At 40.6% G+C, this 17,594-nt stretch overlaps 1 protein-coding gene across 1 annotated transcript in view; it reads right to left on the reverse strand.

The window, feature by feature from the left end:
* CNTNAP4 (contactin associated protein family member 4) overlaps window positions 1-17,594 on the reverse strand; it is a 285,406-nt gene that overhangs the window by 67,250 nt on the left and 200,562 nt on the right. The window contains exons 12-14 of the mRNA XM_063129435.1: window positions 14,059-14,178; window positions 8,591-8,788; window positions 546-702 (exon numbers count right to left, since the gene is read on the reverse strand). Coding sequence (XP_062985505.1) covers window positions 546-702; window positions 8,591-8,788; window positions 14,059-14,178 — 475 coding nt within the window. The remainder of the gene's footprint in view (window positions 1-545; window positions 703-8,590; window positions 8,789-14,058; window positions 14,179-17,594) is intronic.

The raw sequence follows: 17,594 nt of genomic DNA on the forward strand, positions 1-17,594 counted from the left end.
AAGGAAATAGCGAGGGGACAACACTATATAGGGGCTGAAGGGTGCTTTAATTCCATTTGGGGGAAATAATCCAGACTTTTCCTGCTCTAGGAAAACACAAAAAAGGGAGGAGAAGAGGAGGGGTGTCTGCAGGACAGGCACAACATTATCTGAGTGCCTCGCTGCAAAACCGTAAACCAGGCATGACAAGAGTGTGATAAAATGCTGGTGTGATGGAGTCCTTAGCGTGTTGTTTGAACATGCCCACTGTGAGGTAGAGAGCCTCCCAAAATGGTGGAGAATATTCAGAGAAAAATCTGCAAAATACCCTTCCTTTTCTAAATGGGGCAGGTAAGAAGGAAAAAATGTAGAATTTTTCTTAGAAAAATATCTTCTGAGATATTTTGGTTCTGGTCTTTTGAAGGAACCACAAAGAACATTTCACACACAAAAAATATGAATTGATATATTTCTCTGGTGGGTAGCACCTATTAGAAACAATGGAAACCATTTTTAACAATCAATTTTTAATTTCTCACAAACAAAATAAATGAAAAAAAAATCACCATTCATTTCTGTCTGCATCACAGTTACAGTCATGTTGGGAATCAATGCAGCTTCCTTGTATTCCACAAGCACATTTTTGAACCTCTGGCATGGAACCTCCCCAATAAGTCTGTGTCTCATTGATTTTTCCAATCCACCAGCTGAATGAAATTCCATCTAAAAGACAAGGTAGGAAATATTGGTACTTGTTGGAATTTCCAAGAAAAGTTTTGAAATTTGATCATTTCCTACTTCTTCAAAACACTAACAGATAATTCATTTTAATGTTTCATTATCATGAACTAACTTACTGTCAAGGTTTCTGCTTACATTTCTGGAAAAAGAGAACTGGTAGTCCCTAAATCAGTCAGGCATGTTATTAGAATCATTTATCTTAAACAGACTACTTATGCTATTTCCTTTACAGTCGCATATGAAAAAGAGATGCCCTCACCCAAAAAATACAGGTAATTTATTCTGTGAAGCAAAGATCAATAGAAGATCAAGGATCTACTAGGGGGAAAATTAGAAGAGTAAGAATTATCTGAAAAAGGCCTCATGGTAATAAGAGTAATGATCATAATTTCTTAATAGTGATAAGTTTAATAGGCATTATAATTGTAAAGAGTAATATAGTAAGCTTCTAGAATAGTTTGCTGCAGATGAAAGGAGGGAGGAAATAAAGAAACAAGACACGTGTGTATGGTATGAAAATTGGGCCACATTTAATGAAACTATCTGCAAAATTGAAACACCAGGGCAGGCCCCTAAATTACACCGGCCCCTAGCCAGGCAATATTAGGCAAAAACATTCCATGTCTGCAGGGTGGCATCTTTAACATCGCCACCCCCAGGACTATCCCATTTGGAAAGAGGAGGCCTTCTCATATCACCTCTTCCCGAGCCACAAAACACCTGGTAGGTGAAGTGAGTTGGACTCACAAGTAACCCTTATCCCCACCCCCACCCCCAGGCTGCAAAACCCTCAGCAAGAACCTGTCACCGTAGCAGTGTCTCAGAATGCTCACCATCCCTGATGCCAGATTACCCACCCCTACCAGACTACCTGTAAAATTGTGAGCAATTAACCTAATAACTGAAATGTAAATCAGATTTGCCTAAAGACACTCCCGCACCACTTACAGTGTGAAGTAGGCAACAAGATTCATAGCCCTGGCCAATCAGACTATGAAACAAAAATTCCTATTCCACCCTCCAAAGGACAACCAGCAGAGCCCACACTGCATACAGGAAGGGAAAGAGCCATGATCTGAAGAGGTTGGGAAGTGGGGCCCTGCTGGCTAATAATGCCTCATGAGCCCCATCCTCAGCTGGTGGCACCATCAGATCAGCACCAATGGTGATCCATCATGTCTCTTTCTCCTCCTTCCCACCTGCAATAGCTTCCCGGTGGCCATGCATGCCAGATGCTAGGTAAGGCATTTGTTGGGAGAATCAGGATTGTCAGGAGTAAGATCATGCAGCAAATTATTTGCAGTCAATGAAGACATGTCTGTGATAATTACTGTGGTTCATAACTGGTCTGATGTATCCAGTGACAAGAAGCAACTTCTCACAGTCAGCTCTGTCCTCGGCAGCGTTTACAGTAAAAATGAGAGAGAGAGCACAGCATCTCCCTAATTCTCCAGTACTGTACATTAAGGCGAAAGATGCTGCCAGCTAAACAGAGCGGTAAATGCACAAAACATACAGAAATGGGTAATTACTAAAAGATCTGAAGCATGAAGATAATCCATCTTAAAGAAGAGGGACGGATGGTGAACTTTGCAATGAACACAAAAGTCAAGGCACAGGAGGAAAATAATGCACTAATAAATTGTACGGCAACAGATAGGTGGATTCTGCTTTTGTTCTGTAGGAGCATTCAAGCTTTCCACAACAACCCCCCACCGAGAATCTGGAACTTAAGCCTCCCTTCTTCTTACTAACAACTGTCAGTACTTATTTCAGCTCACTGTTAGACAAGCCTTCTTCCACCCTAGCAAGCTCTCAGCTTGTGACATATTGACTCTTTTCACACATTATACAACTGCCAGCCCAGCACGCCATCAAAAAAGGAAACACAGATCCAAGGAAGTGGGGGACTGGAAGATGAATAATTGCATGTCTCAGATTTTTCCAAGAGAGAGGAGGGAAGAATTTGGAAAACCAGCAAAAATGCATGCATAATTTACATAAGACCCCCCTCTCCCTCCCTCCCTCCCTCCCTCCCTCCCTCCCTCCCTCCCTCTCTCTCTCTCTCTCTCTCTCTCTCTCTCTCTCTCTCTCTCACACACACACACACACACACACACACACACACACACAAATGTCACAACCCAGAGGGTCAGAAGGGCAGGCACAGGTGTACACCTTGATCTCTGCCATTTTCATCTGTGAGTTGGGAGAAAGCTTTGAAGTGTCATGAAAAATATTTAAAATGCTTAGACATCATACTCTGAATTTAGATCTTATGACTCTTTGAAATCAAGCATGTGCTACAGATAAAAGCACATTCATCACCTGAGCTCATGCCTACTTATTAGACATGCTAATAGATAAAGAGAACTCTGAATAAACAGCAGGTATCCTGAAGCATTTCCCCCTTTCTTTCATATAGCTGTATAGCCTGAGAATTGGAAGTATACACATTCAAACCCTTGTCAGATTTGTTGTCTGCCAGGTGAACAAGCAAGAACTGGGGAACGGAATATCATATAATATTATGTAGTGCCTTTTTCCTGGAGGTTTCAGCAAAATAAAAATTAACTCTTTCAGCAAGTAAGCATTGATTGAGCAAAGTAACGGCAAATGAGATGGGCCAGGACTGGCTTTAGTTGACCAACTTGGACATTGAGGCAGATGTGGATTGGCAAACAGTGCATTCATTTCAGATATCTGCATTCTTAGATTACTGGGGAGGTTTCACACAAAAGGAAAGAGGAGGGATCTAAAATGTAATCCAATTTACATGTTCATAGACCAAAGCTATAAACTGCCCTCTGGAGGGGATAAAGCAAGCCAGCATCATTCCCTGTCTAAAAACCTGGACTAGCTGTGTTGTGTGATGATATAGATCTGCAATGAAAGTTTAACAAGCTGTACTAACTTGACTAATGTCAAGCCAGTCTAAAACAATGTAAGAAGTTTGGCAAAAACCAAAGTAATATTTCTTCTGTGATTCCCTATAATGAAAAAATATAATAACCCTCTTCCCCACTCTATTTATGAAGCCTGATTCCTTGGCTTACAGTCATACTGGGTTAACCCAGTCAAGTTTCCTTGCCAGCAATGTGAACACTAGGGATGGGCAAATCTGTCAGGTTCAATTCCCCTGAAGTTCTCATTTTTTCCTACATTAAGTTGAGTGTGTCCCATTTCTGGATCCGTTTGCAAATTTGTTTCCTTAAAGTTTGCATGAAAATTTACACATATTATTGTGCACAGTTTGTCTAAATATATGCATTGCTGTGCACTTTTCTAAAGATATACATTATTTTTACCATAATACAATGCAGCTTTGTGTGCACTTTCCCTGATATACCCATTTCTGTGCATACTTTCCTTTATTGCACTCATTTTTGTTTGCATTGTACACTATCATACACTTGCTTTGTGTATATTTTAGATTTGCGAAATCCATTACAAAATTCAGGAATGTGCAAATATCATTGCATCTCTGCATTCTGGTCTATGTCATCACCCAATATCTGAAGCTCTCTGAGCAGTTTAAAACAATTCATAAGATAATAAAATATGGCAATTCTCTCCCCACCCACCCCAAATTTAAAACAATTTAGACTGCTAAAAATACCCTAGACCTGTTCAGAGGACTGGCATAAATGTACCATCATATGCCATTAATTGCCTGAGAGTAGAGGGGAAACGTAACCTGGTGCCAAAACAAAAATGACAGTGTTGGCACCAAGCGAGCAAGTATGGAGAGCTCGTTCTACAGTTGAGGAGTCACCATCCTTGTCACCACCCCAGAGGAGGCACTTGAAGGAAGGCCACAGATTTTGATCGCAGTGTTTGGACAAGTTCAAGACAGGAGAGTCATTACATCAGGTATTGCAGTCTTGAGACATGTAAGGATTTATAGATGAAAACCAACAGCATGAATTGGGCTCGGAAAGTATCAACAGAGTCACACTCATCCTGTCTTTCTCCTGACATAGGTCATCGTACAGGGTGACCAAGGATGTTTTTGTGTCAAAATCTGGCCTGAATCCCAACTGAAATGGATCCAAATAATCAGACTCATCCAAGAGCATCTGGAGTGCTACCACCCATTCAAGGACCTTGCCCAAGAAAGGAACATTTGCCAATGGCCTAAAGTTTTTAAGATCTTCCTGAGAGAATTTCTTCAGAAGTGGTCTCACGGTCACCTCGTTCAGTCTGCTTGGGAACATTCCCTCTTGTGAGGAGATATTTATTACCTCCTTGCAGGTATGTATAAGCCAAGAGGGACAAGGATCAATTACAGAAGTGGTCACATCAACCTTTCCAAGCACCTTTTCAGTGTCCTCAAGCTGTATCAATGGAAATTCATCCAAGAAAACTGCACCAGACTGTGCTCTGGGAACCTCACCTGATTCACCTGCAGTAACACTGGAACCTAAGTCCTAGCAGATGCAAGAGATTTTATCTTGAAATGCATAGCTAATGCATTACAGCAGGCCTCAAATGGGTCCACAGGGTTCTTAGGGCCAGCATATAATAGGCCCTAAACTACCCTAAAAAGCTCCACTGGGTGGCATGTGGAGGATGGAATGGAGACAATGAAATATTTTTTCCCCCTTGTCACTCTCACTGCCTTTGAATACACCATAGGCACACCAGAGTTCGATTGCATCCACTGGGTAGTCAGACAGGCAGGGAACCCAGAAAGAGAGAGAGAGAGAGAGAGAATTCTTATAGACCAGAGCAACCACCCCTTCCCTGCCCTTAGGCCTACCCTGATGTAGCCCAGTGGGAATAGCTGGGAGAGACTGTCTCATCCCTGCTAACCCATCCAGGTCTCCATAAAAGATGCCAGAACGGTTGCCTCATTTGCTGTTAAGTCATGGATGAGGGAGGATTTATTATGCACCATTTGGGCAATAAAAAGCAGCATCTGGAGAAGATAGGGCAACCACCAATCCTGTTGGTGCAGGGAAGACTGGAACATGTCATGGCCATTAGCTGTCTGGGCTGCATTCCTTCTACCTGACAAGTCTTCTTCACAATGCCATATCTCCCTCTGTACAGCAATACACTGATTGCTCCACACACACACACACACAGCCCCCCCACCACTTGGCCCCAGATTCTTGCTCCCAGGCGAATACTCAGTCCCTAAAAAGGAGCCAATTCCCCACCAGAAAGTCAGGCAGAGGACCAGGGTTCTGGTCCTGCAGGGCTCACAGCTGGATGGTCCCTGACACCTACAGCAGCAGGAACAGCCTTTATAGCTGGAGTTAGGCCTTCCCAGGCCAGGTGGAAGAGAATCAGGCAGAGGAACCGGTCCTGCAGGGCTCACCGCTGGATTGAAGTTCACAGCTGGTAAGTTCACTTTAAAATGCAAACCAAGTGATTTTTTTTTACTCATCCCAAATGAATACTCCTAGTTCCCCCCTACAATGCCTAATTCCATTTGATCCAGATTTCAATAAACTAATTAATAATGACAGCTGGAATGCATGTAGCTTAGGATCCTGCCCAAGTGCATATTGTGCCTGATTCAGGAATACAGAAAAAGGTTTGAAACCTTCTATGATAATGGTGCATAAATGCTGTTTGGATAGTGTCTGAGCTGAATCTTCCAAGTTATCTAGAAAAGGAAACCTGAAGCTGTTGTTTGTGTATTGACGTAAGATTGGTAATGCTATTAAAGGATTATAACTAAGCAGTGATTAGTTAGGCTTCTTTGGCTGTGAATGCTAATAATCAGATGAAAGGAAAACGATGGATTTGATTCAGTTACTTAAAAAGAAACCGTAGTATGTAGAAATATTAGCTTGTGACGTCTTCTGAAAGTTTAGTCACATAATTTTCGTATAGGAGCTAAGTGCAATGAATCCCTCTTCGGTCTAAGAACAATAATGTTTCACGCTATAAATATAAAGTGTTTTTAATGCTGTGGTTTAATGTTGTATTTTTAATATTGCATTTTAATATTGTGAACCGCTGAGAGATTTTGTTATATTCAGCGGCATATAAATGCCACCAATAAAATAAAATAAAATAAATTTTCTGAATTATAGTCAAATGCTGTATTTCTCATATATACCCAATCATTTCTTTTCAAAGGCCATTAATAAAACCGATACAACATTACTAAACGTGTAAGATAAATAAAACACTAGAGAAGTTAAACAACTAAAAAGAGAGCTCAATGAATCTGAACTAAAATACACCCAGGCCTTTACGCCAAAGAATCTTATTGACAGTTAACTGCAATGTGTTACTTACCCAATGAAAAGTAAATATCACAGGAGCAGGAGGTAAGTTTATACAGACAGTTTAGGACACTATCTTATACATGTTCAGACCAAAAAATGTCCTACAACTCCCAGAATTTCCCAGCCAGCCATGCTGGGGATTGCTGGGAATTCTAGGACTCGCATCCTTAGTAATTTTATTATTCGAAGTGTTTGGGAAGATGAGGTTTACAGAATAATATCCTTTAGTGGAGAGAGCACAGGAGAAATTTATAATAATATGCATATTTAGAAATGGAAAGACTGAGCACACACAATGAGCGTCATCAGATGGGGGGTGGAATCACGTTTCCCTACTGTTGCTTTCCCCGCTTTTGTCCCACAGTACTTTCACATGGGGAAGAAAGAGGAAATAAACAATGGCCAAATCTACACTAAGCAGGATATAGCACTGTGAAAGTGGTATGAAAGCAGTATATGGTATGTGTCAATGGGTCCCAACGGTTGTCAGTGCACTTCAATACCGCTATAAAACAGTAGTGTGGCTCCTGCCTCTTGTATACTGCTTTCATACAGCTTTCATAGTGCTATATCCTGCTTGATGTAGATCTGGCCGATGACCATGTGGCCCATTCAGTGGGCATTTTTATTCGACTGCTTCTCCTGCACACAGCAGGAAATGGTGGCACGTTTTGCTACTGCTAAAAAAGTCGGATTTTCAGGGTCTTTTGAGAGCCCTCAGAAGAGCATGTGATAAAATGTTCATCTGATGACCCTCAATGCCTGTGTGTATGCATATGCACATGTGTGTATGAACAACTGCAAAAGCAAGCATGAATGCTGCAAAGCAACTTCAATACATCCTTGAATCCAAAACCAGTCAAAGCTCAGCCAAACTGAAAAACTGCTTTTTTACAGTATTTAAAAGCCACTGATGGAGCAATTCTCCACAAATACATCAAATCATTTTCACTCATTTTAGATGAATGCTTGATCTCCATGACATCCTATTATATTTCCACAATAGTCTATTCCTTTATTGCATATTTCAAATTTGCTAGCTGTGTTAATGTTTTTCTTAAGAATTGCATGCCATTTCTAGGCATATGTTTTTTAAAATCAGGGCAATCTCAATTATTTTATTACTTAAAAAGTTTTTAGAGTATTCTTCCCCTCCCTCAGTTTTCTCAGCATTGTGTGAAATCCACACTGAAATATATTTAATCACAAAAAGCAGAAAGTTGAGTCTGTGTTTTTTATCAGTGCAGTCTTTTATCAGGATTCAATATTTACTTTACTCTTGGCAAATGTTCAAAGTCTTTTACACGCAGGCCAGGAAGAAGGATTGATATAATTTCTGCTAAATGGTAAGATTAAGTGAAAAATTGACTTTGAAAGTAGTTAATGCTTTGAATGAAGCTCATTATAAATTGACCTTGGCGTCTTTCTGGTTCAGAAGCTATTCAGCAACGTACAGGTTAGGGATTTGTTTTTTAAATCTTTAAAAAGTTTAGAAAACAAAACAAAAACAAAAACAAACTATAATGGCAAGATGCCATAACCTTGGTGGAATTAAATATCTACAGTGGTTTGTTGAGGATAACACATTATGTAGCATAATAAGATTTGTCTGCATTACTTACCTCGCTTATTTGAAAGCCGTGACTTTTTGCAATGGTAAGCAAGCTCCTGTTCACAGTGTTCTGCATGGTTAATTGTAGCCTGAAGCTGTTCTAGGTTGGCAGCATATTTGAAAAACACAGTGTGTGGGTTCTCTCGATTAGCAGTTTTGACTCTGGTTAACTCGGTGTTGTTGTGCTGCATAATTGTCCAAGTCGTGTCTTGGGAAACAGAAAATAGACAGGCACAATGAAAAGCACATATACACTCAATATATACTCAGTCGAGCTGATCCCAAATTTCTCAGAAGACATTTTTTTTCCTGAGAAACATCTGAACCCCTCCTCGCTAGAAGAAAAAAAATGGCAACTTTTTAGAATTTTCTCTGAATGTTCTCCACTATTTTTTGTGGTAGCTGTAATTTTCTCCCTTCCTATACTTCTGAACTGGGTCTGGGGCATCGTTACCAGGAAAGTTACTGGTGCTGCCACTTGAAGCAGTAGTAAACCCCTTCCCCTTGCAAAAGGGGAGATACTGGTGCTTCCTTTCCATTTTCAGTGTGTGTGGGGGGGGAGGGGTCAAATTCAGAGGACAAATTCAGAGAACAGCATTTTGGAATCACCCCTTCTCTTTTTGCCCCCAAGCCAGGAACAAATTTCGTTGAGACCCAGTGTGGCATAGTGATTAGTGTGTTGGACTGGGAGTCAGGAGATCCAGGTTCTAGTCCTAACTCAGCCATGGAAGCTCACTGGGTAACTTTGGGTCAGTCACAGGCTCTCTGCCCGACCTACCTCACAGGTTGTTGTTGTGAGGATAAAATGGAGAGGAGGAGGATTATGTATGCTGCCTTGAGCTCCTTAAGAGGGGAAAGGGCAGGATATAAATGCAATAAATAAATAAATAAATAAAGCTCCATCACACCTAGGAAGAAACGTTGGCTACCGTCACTTCTCTGTCATCACTCAGTTACTTCCTGTTTGAAAACAGGAAGTAAACAAGGAGCATGGAGGCCCATTCAGTCAGGCGTTGTAATCATGCTGCTTCTCCCACACTCAGCAGGAGAGAGCAGCAACTGGACTTTTTCTGTTTTTTCTTGCAGCGCAAGGAATGACAGAAGGGGCAAGAGAGGCAGACGATGTCATGTGAAGGACCTCCGAGAAATCCGTGAGTGCCCAGCATGCAATAAAACGCTCAACAGACGGAGTTCATAATCATTGCATCCAAATCAGTGCCAGCTTAAGGTTTTGGGGAGCTCTTGGGCACAGGGGACTGAATGGGTCATTCTCTGTCACATTCTCCCTCCCCTTTTTTCCAAACCAATGCTGCTTAGTTCCTGGCCCTGTCTTTCTGGGCCCAATCTGCACAATTGCCTGGACTGGAAGAGTGCTGCCTCATCTCCTCACTCTTGCCATTTGCTTGCATGCTTGGAGAGGGCAGGTGAACAAGCAATGACCACAAGGCAGAATAGTAGGACCAGGATGATCTGGGTCATCAATTGTCCCCCCGTAGGGCTGTGGGCCTTGGGCAGATGCTCAGTGATGCCTACCCCTGACGCTGGCCCTGATCCAAATGTTTCTGTGCATCTAGCCAATATATGACATTGCTTTTCTTTTTTGTGGAATCACAGCATTCCAGGTCAAATCACAAAGGGGTTTTGTGAACTTATGATTTGACTGGTGGTTCAAGTTATACCCTGTTCTTGGGCTACTTACTGCACAACCCTACTTATTTACCTGGTAAGCACATGCAGTATTGCAACCTTAGACCGTACATTCCTGCCTCAACAAATGGCAGCATGGAGACTGATCCATTGTCTTAGGCCCTTTCTACACCTAAGGGTTATCCCAGGAAAATGGAGGGATCATCCCTGCCTGCTCCCGGGATCCCCTGTGTGGCATTTGGATGCACAGGAACAATGCTGGGACGATCCCAGGATACAGGGCTGGTGTAGACATGCCCTTAGATATTCCAGGGATGTTCATTCCCCTCTCAGTTCTGTCAGCAAAAAAAACCCCTGCCCTTCTGGCCTTTGGGAAAGACTGGCCCACCACAGTTAAACAGTGTAATACAAATGATCGTGCTACATTCCAGAAAGCAGTGACAAGGAAGGCTTCTTGCTAGACAGCAAAGTCAAATTTAGAACAAGTTGCTCAGCGTATTTTAGGGTTCATTTGTCAGGTTTTATTTTTTATTATTAGTTTATCATCCTTTGTCCTTGCTGGACTCCTACCTTATGTAAGAACTTGCTGTTATAATCTCGGCCAATCCATTCACTGCATTTATTTATAGGCTTAGTGTCTCCTGAGAAACTTAAATCAATATTTTACAGTTAAGTGTTTTAAGTATTCTGCAGATCAGGACACCTTGCTTTCAGCTTCCTTTATTTATGGAAGACTGGGAATGACTGGCAGCAAAAGGAATATTTTTAAGACCTGTAAATCAGTTCTAGCAGGAATATGGAATGAGGAGATCCGAATCTGTGATAACCAGACATGGCACTAATGTTTTATCTATTAGCTATGGGGTTTGGATGGATACTTTAAGGCTGTGGTCTATACCCATTTAACTGGGAGTAAGCCCCACTGAATTCACTGGGACTTACGTCTGAGTACACACATATGGGATTACTCTGTAAAAGTATGTTCAGTTGACGTTAGCTGGGGAAAAGGTTTCTCAGTGCATGATTAAATGTAAAACTCGTTTTTACACAAAGGTTACCCATATTTAAAGAATGAGGAGGAAAAGGGCAACTTCTAAAGCTGCATCTAAGGCCCTAGAAAGACAAAAGAACAATGTTTCTGTACAAAGAGATGTCATCCGATGTGAAGCTTTGGACCTCAGGCATGTGATATTGAAAATGACCTCTGTGAATGAGAGAGGATAGCAGTACCTCCCTTTCCAGCTGCCTGAGAAGAAAGCCACATGAATATCAATGACAAGGCAACAGTGTAAGGAATGTGGGCATCTGCAGTCATTGCCTCTGGTGGGAAAAGGGAATACCAGTTGTGAAGAAACAGGGAAGAAAACAAATACAGAAGATTCCTCCTGTCAGATTGCATCTCTTGATGAGGAACTGATCAATGAGATTTGCTTAATGTGTAGAATAAGGAGTGACTGATGAGAACACTAGCAGCTGTTCCTGGATACACAAGGATAAATCAAACTGCACTTTACCTCAAAGGGCTGCTCTTCTTTTGACAGAATTTAAAAATCACTCGAGTGATTAAATTGCACCCCTTTCCCTGTTTTGATCTGGTGAAAAATTAATGAATTGTTGTGCTTCTGTCTCACTTGTGAGAGACATGGGGCAGTTCTACACCAAGCAGGATATAATGCTTTAAAAATGGTTTGAAAATTGTCTATGGAGTGTGTCATGGGCCCCAACAGTTGTCAATACCATTATAAACTGTTTTAAAGCAGTAGTGTAGATCCTGCCCTGACAACAGTTACGACAGTTCATTAGGGTGGTCCTTGAAAGTATAGCTTTCAAGATAAGCAAGACACTGAATTTCTTAACTGTAGAGTACTTCTATGACTGGAAGACACCTTCTGCATGTGGAAGGGCACTTTTGATCCAATATAGAAATTCTTTTTAAGTTAAATGCCACCAAATATGTATATTTTATAAATAAAGGGTGCTTTATTTTTTATTACAAATTAGAAAGTTTAGATGCACCATTAATATGCCACAGAGAGCAATATTGTGGCAGGGGGGAAACTAACACGATGTAGCTTACATTTTAAATTATTCAAGTAGAATTATCTTGGAATGGAAGTTCAGCAGCTGACATAGCATAGAACCTATTCACAGTCTACTGCAATCTAATGGAATGCAGCTGTTGCTAAGCGGCTGGATTGTGCCCATAAGATGCAGACATAAGCACTTTGAAGTCCCATTGACTTCAGTAGGAGAAACATAAACACATAGCACACATAGTAAAGAAGGCAAACTCCATGTTAGGCATTATAAGAAAAGGAATTGAGAATAAAATCACTAGTATCATACTGCCTTTATACAAATCTATGGTGTGACCACACTTAGAATACTGTGTACAGTTTTGGTCACCACACCTAAAAAAGGATATTATAGAGCTGGAAAAAGTGCAGAAAAGGGCAACTAAAATAATTAAGGGGCTGAAGCACCTCCCCTATGTGGGAAAGTTACATCAACTGGGATAGTTTAGCTTGGAAAAAAGGAGGCTAAGGGGAGACATGATAGAGGTGTACAAAATTAGGTATGTTATGCAGAATGTATTTAGGGAGACATTTTTCTCCCTCTCTCAAAATACTAGAACCCGGGGTCATCCCATGAAGCTGATTGGTGGGAGATCTAGGACAAATAAAAGGAAGTACTTCTTTACATAGGTCATAGTTAAATTATGGAACTCACTACCAGAAGATGTAGTTTTCCTTTCGTCGCCAGCTGAAGACCTTTTTATTCACTCAGTATTTTAACACTTAATTTTAACTTAAATTTAAATTATACAGTTTTAACTCTGTATTTTTACCTTATATCAATTTTGCTGCGTGGTTTTATCCTGGTTGTGCTTTTTATATTGTATTTTGTATTTGTGTTTTTAACCTGTTGGTTGTTTTATGATGGTTTTAATTTTTGTGAACCGCCCAGAGAGCTTCGGCTATTGGGCGGTATAAAATGTAATAAATAAATAAATAGTTTCGGCCACCAGTTTGGATGGCTTTAAAAGGGGGTTGGATAAATTCCTGGAGGAGAAGGCTATCAATGGCTACTAACCCTGATAGTTATGAGTTATCTCCAATATTCAAGGCAGTAAGCCTGTGTGCACCAGTTGTTGGGGAGCATGGGTGGAAGGGTGCTGTTGCACCATATCCTGCTTGTTCATCCCTGGCCAATAGCTGGTTAGCCACAGTGTGAACAGAGTGCTGGACCAGATGGACCCTTGGTCTGATCCAGTATGGCACTTCTTATATTCCTATGTTCTTACCTAATATCCCATTGAAATCAAGAGGTGAAATCAAAAGTGCTTAGAGTTGGCACTTTTAGCTTAGATCATGCTGTATAATTATAGCTCCCAATAACATAAATAAATAACACAATCAAAACAACACAAAGAAAGAAACAGCATCATCAGTGCTATCACTTTTGAATGTGCAGAATGACTAAACCTATTCTATAAATTCAAAGAATTATCTCATTAAAATGCAAGTTTATTTTCAATTCCTTGCTTACTTGCGAAGTTAAGTGCTAACTACTCAAAAGCCAAATTGTTCAGAAAATGAAAATATGGTAACAGAGAAACAATGGCAGCTTCACAATCTGAGTCTATTGTTATTGTAATTTCCCTGTCTAATTCATTTCCAATATTCTGAGCTGAGAAGTCACCTTCAGTCTGCTTGTACTTTAAACTCACAAGCTCTAGAAGAGGTACACTTTCTACATGATAGATTGTGTTTCAATATAATGAGAATGCATGCAGACACAACCATGAGTTGAGGGAGTTTATCACCTTACCTGTCATATTGCAGTATACAAGAAATGGCCCCATGGGGCCACTCCCATCTGAATCGATATAATAAAAGCCTGAAGTGTTCCCTCTATGCTTATAGGCTTCACACGATTGCTCATAAATAGCTGTAAGAGAACATCTTCCATCACAAACATAATGGCATCATTTTGCATTTTATTCGGAACGTGAACACTGGTGGGGGTAGGGATTGAGATATACAATGCATGCATTCAAAGCTCCGGGAAATAAGAGGGAAATCACACAATAAAAACTGTACCACTCTAGGCATAAGTAAACAGTATTTGCTCCTATCAAAAGAAAAATAATAGATTGGGCATTTCTCTTTACCTTCTAAACAACAGAGTTCACACTACAGGAGGTGGTGGATGTATGTCTAAATGATCTAGTCATACGATAAATAAAGAAACTTGCTTTATCTCAAATTCACAAATAACTGGAATCTCAGTATTAACCTTTGATATAAATATTTATCAATACAGACAACATTCAATTTTGTGTATGCCTGTACCCGTGCATTGGATGTTGGGCAAGTGGGTGGAGCTGTGCATTACCTTTATGTAAAATCCATTTGCCTTGACCCATTCTTTTGTGCAGCAGCATAACCCATATCACTACACATAAACATCTCCGATCGCTGGCGGGAGCTGGTCTTAGAAAAGTGAAATAAGTTTTCAAAGTGTGCCCAGGCTCAGAAGCACCAGCCAGTATAAACATGTGTCTGTATCAAGAGATATGGCCACTCCACTCTTCATCAAAATATAGTACATGAGCCACCAGCCTCTTCTTTTATCAGCCCCTGTGATGAACAGCTGTGCTATGCATGCAGGGGGTTCAGCAGACAGACAACACAGGTGGTGGGGCAGTTCTAACTCTGGCCTTAGCTAGACCGGGCTTTATCACGGGGTGAACCCCGGGATCGTCCCTGTGCGTCCACATGACGCACAGGGGATCCCAGGATCAGGGAGGGATGATCCCTCCCTTGCCCCAGGATAGAGACCTCCACTTTGGGCCTTCTTTTTCCCTGGTCTCGGCCTGAGGCCGAGACTGTGGAATGTGTGGCCCATTGCTGCGATTCCTCATGCACAGCTGGGAGCTGCGCCCATCAGGGGTACAGTGGGGAGAGCGAGGAAATGAAATTATTTTTTAAAAAAGCACCTCCCTTTAGTGCACAAGCGTTCATGTGCTCCTCTTCCTTTAAAAATAAAAATGGCAGACACGACGCCTCTCTTCCTGAGGTCGTCGCGCCTCACATGAGGGATCTCGTGTTAATTGCAATACGACATCTTCCCTCCTCCATCCTGGATTATCAGGTAGGTCTATCTAAGGCCACAATTTCAGTGAAATGAGCTATCTTTCTGCTACAGGGATTAGGCAGAGTGAAGCTGCCACCTCAGGTGGCAGATGCTGAGGGGGCGGGAGCCATTGCAAGTTGTTGGGGACAGAGCTGTGTGTGCCATGCAGCCTGCTCTGCACCCCTTCAGGTAGATGGCTGCTATCAGATATGGTGGAAAATGCTGCTCCTTAGCACTGAAATTCAATTCAGCTTTGAAACTGGTCAGCTTCTGTATATGGAATGAGAGGAAGGCACCATTTTGTCCTTTGCCTGAGGCAGAACAATGTCTTGGGCTAGCTCTGTGGTGATGGAATCCTTGCACTGGATCCAGTGATCCAATGCAGTAAAGTAACAGATCAACCACCAACCAGGAATATGTTAATGCTTCCCTAGTTAGAATGAAGTATAGTTCTCTTGGCATTTCCTGCTTATGTTCTTAGTTGATTAGGATTTCCCCTATCTGCTTTCTGGGCAGCTAGACAAACTAGCTGACGGAGCTTTAATTTCAAAGATAAATCTGTACTCGTGGTTCTGGCCTTTCATTCCCTCATACAGACTGCACTGTGGCAGTCAAACTGTAGAAATATGAAAAGGTATTTGATGTAAATTTGCAGAAATGGACTTCTGCATCCAGCCTGTCAATTAAACAGCTCAAAGCCATTCATTATAATACACCTAGGCAATAACTCTACAACAAAAGTACATTAGTTTAACCTTTCCGAAATGATGCATTACCACCCTATAATCATGCTGTAAAAAATGTTGTTTTAAAAAAATATTTAGGGTTAAAAATGATTGCACATTGACCATTTAAAAATATTGATCTACAGAAATGCTATTTCTTCTTGACATCCTCCTCCTCCACTTGCTAGGTTTTAATGGAATTAACACTTATGATAGAGACTTAATTATTAAATGCATTAGATGAAATTATACTATTGTTGTTCCATGCAGGGAATTTAACAAAGTAGGAGTGCAAAACCATCATTAGAGAAGTGACTCTGTAGCAGTGAACCACTAGATACAGATGATGATGATGATGATGATGATGATGATGATGATGATATTTTAATGCCATGGAAGTTGAGACAGAGATTGATGACAACATTTAAAGTACAGATTTTAAGACTCAGCGGAGTAGATGGACATTCAGTGATTTCTTGATTGCATTATTCTGTGATGGAACATGAGTATGTAAGAACTAGCTTGCTTCAACAGATCCAAAGTCTGTGAAGCATTTGTCTATTTAGGAAGACAGCATCAATACAAACACTCCAGGTATAAGAGACTAACAAAATAACACTAAATCAGTTAGATACAAGGTTTATACTAATTAGAGGTACATTAATGCCAGTTGATTTTACAAAATGAATTATAAGCAGTCAGTCAATATTTCAAAGCAACTACATCAGTTATGCTAGTCTACAGAAACCAAGTGTGCTTCTGTTTTGACTCTATAAAGTCTTCATCAGGTACTCCTGTAGACATAAGTAACAATTTACAGTATAACATCGGTCTCTTACATCTGGAGTGTTTGTATTGATACTATTTAGGAAGACAGTCAGATGTTCTCAGAAAACTCCCAACTAGGGCATGACAGTGATAGGCATCCCAGTAATTAAAGACAGATTTAGACAGACCAGCCTGTTTCCATTATGTGCCACATATGCATGTGTGCATAATTAAGTCTATCCATTTCTGCATGAAAATGTGGATTTTAAAAATACACACAAAAATTCATATTTAAAATACATATTTAAATATATATTTTAAATATATTGTTTTTCTCTCCAAATACACATTTGAAACTTATTTTGATATGTTCTTTAAATCTGAGAACTGTTCTAAAATATTGGAGAAGTGAAGATGCCAGTGGATAACTAAGTTCCAATCCACATATTAGTCTGTGAGGCATGGAACAGGCCAAGTCTTACTAGAATAGGCAAAGGTCAAATTCAAAGATATGGAGTTTCTAAACACTGAGGTTCCATTATGGCTAATCACAAAAAACTGTATAACTTAAACTTATTCATTTTATAAAGTTTTTTTTTAATATACCAATAAGCACTAAACATCTCGTGGCAATAAGTTCTATTTGTTTATTAGGCATTGCATGACACACAGCTTCTTTTGTTTAATGATGGGTCAACCCCCCTCTTCCCATTTGTAATAGGGCCAATCAAATTG

This window comes from Elgaria multicarinata, chromosome 6 (genome assembly GCF_023053635.1).
Source record: "Elgaria multicarinata webbii isolate HBS135686 ecotype San Diego chromosome 6, rElgMul1.1.pri, whole genome shotgun sequence".
NCBI classification, from domain to species: Eukaryota; Metazoa; Chordata; class Lepidosauria; order Squamata; family Anguidae; genus Elgaria; species Elgaria multicarinata.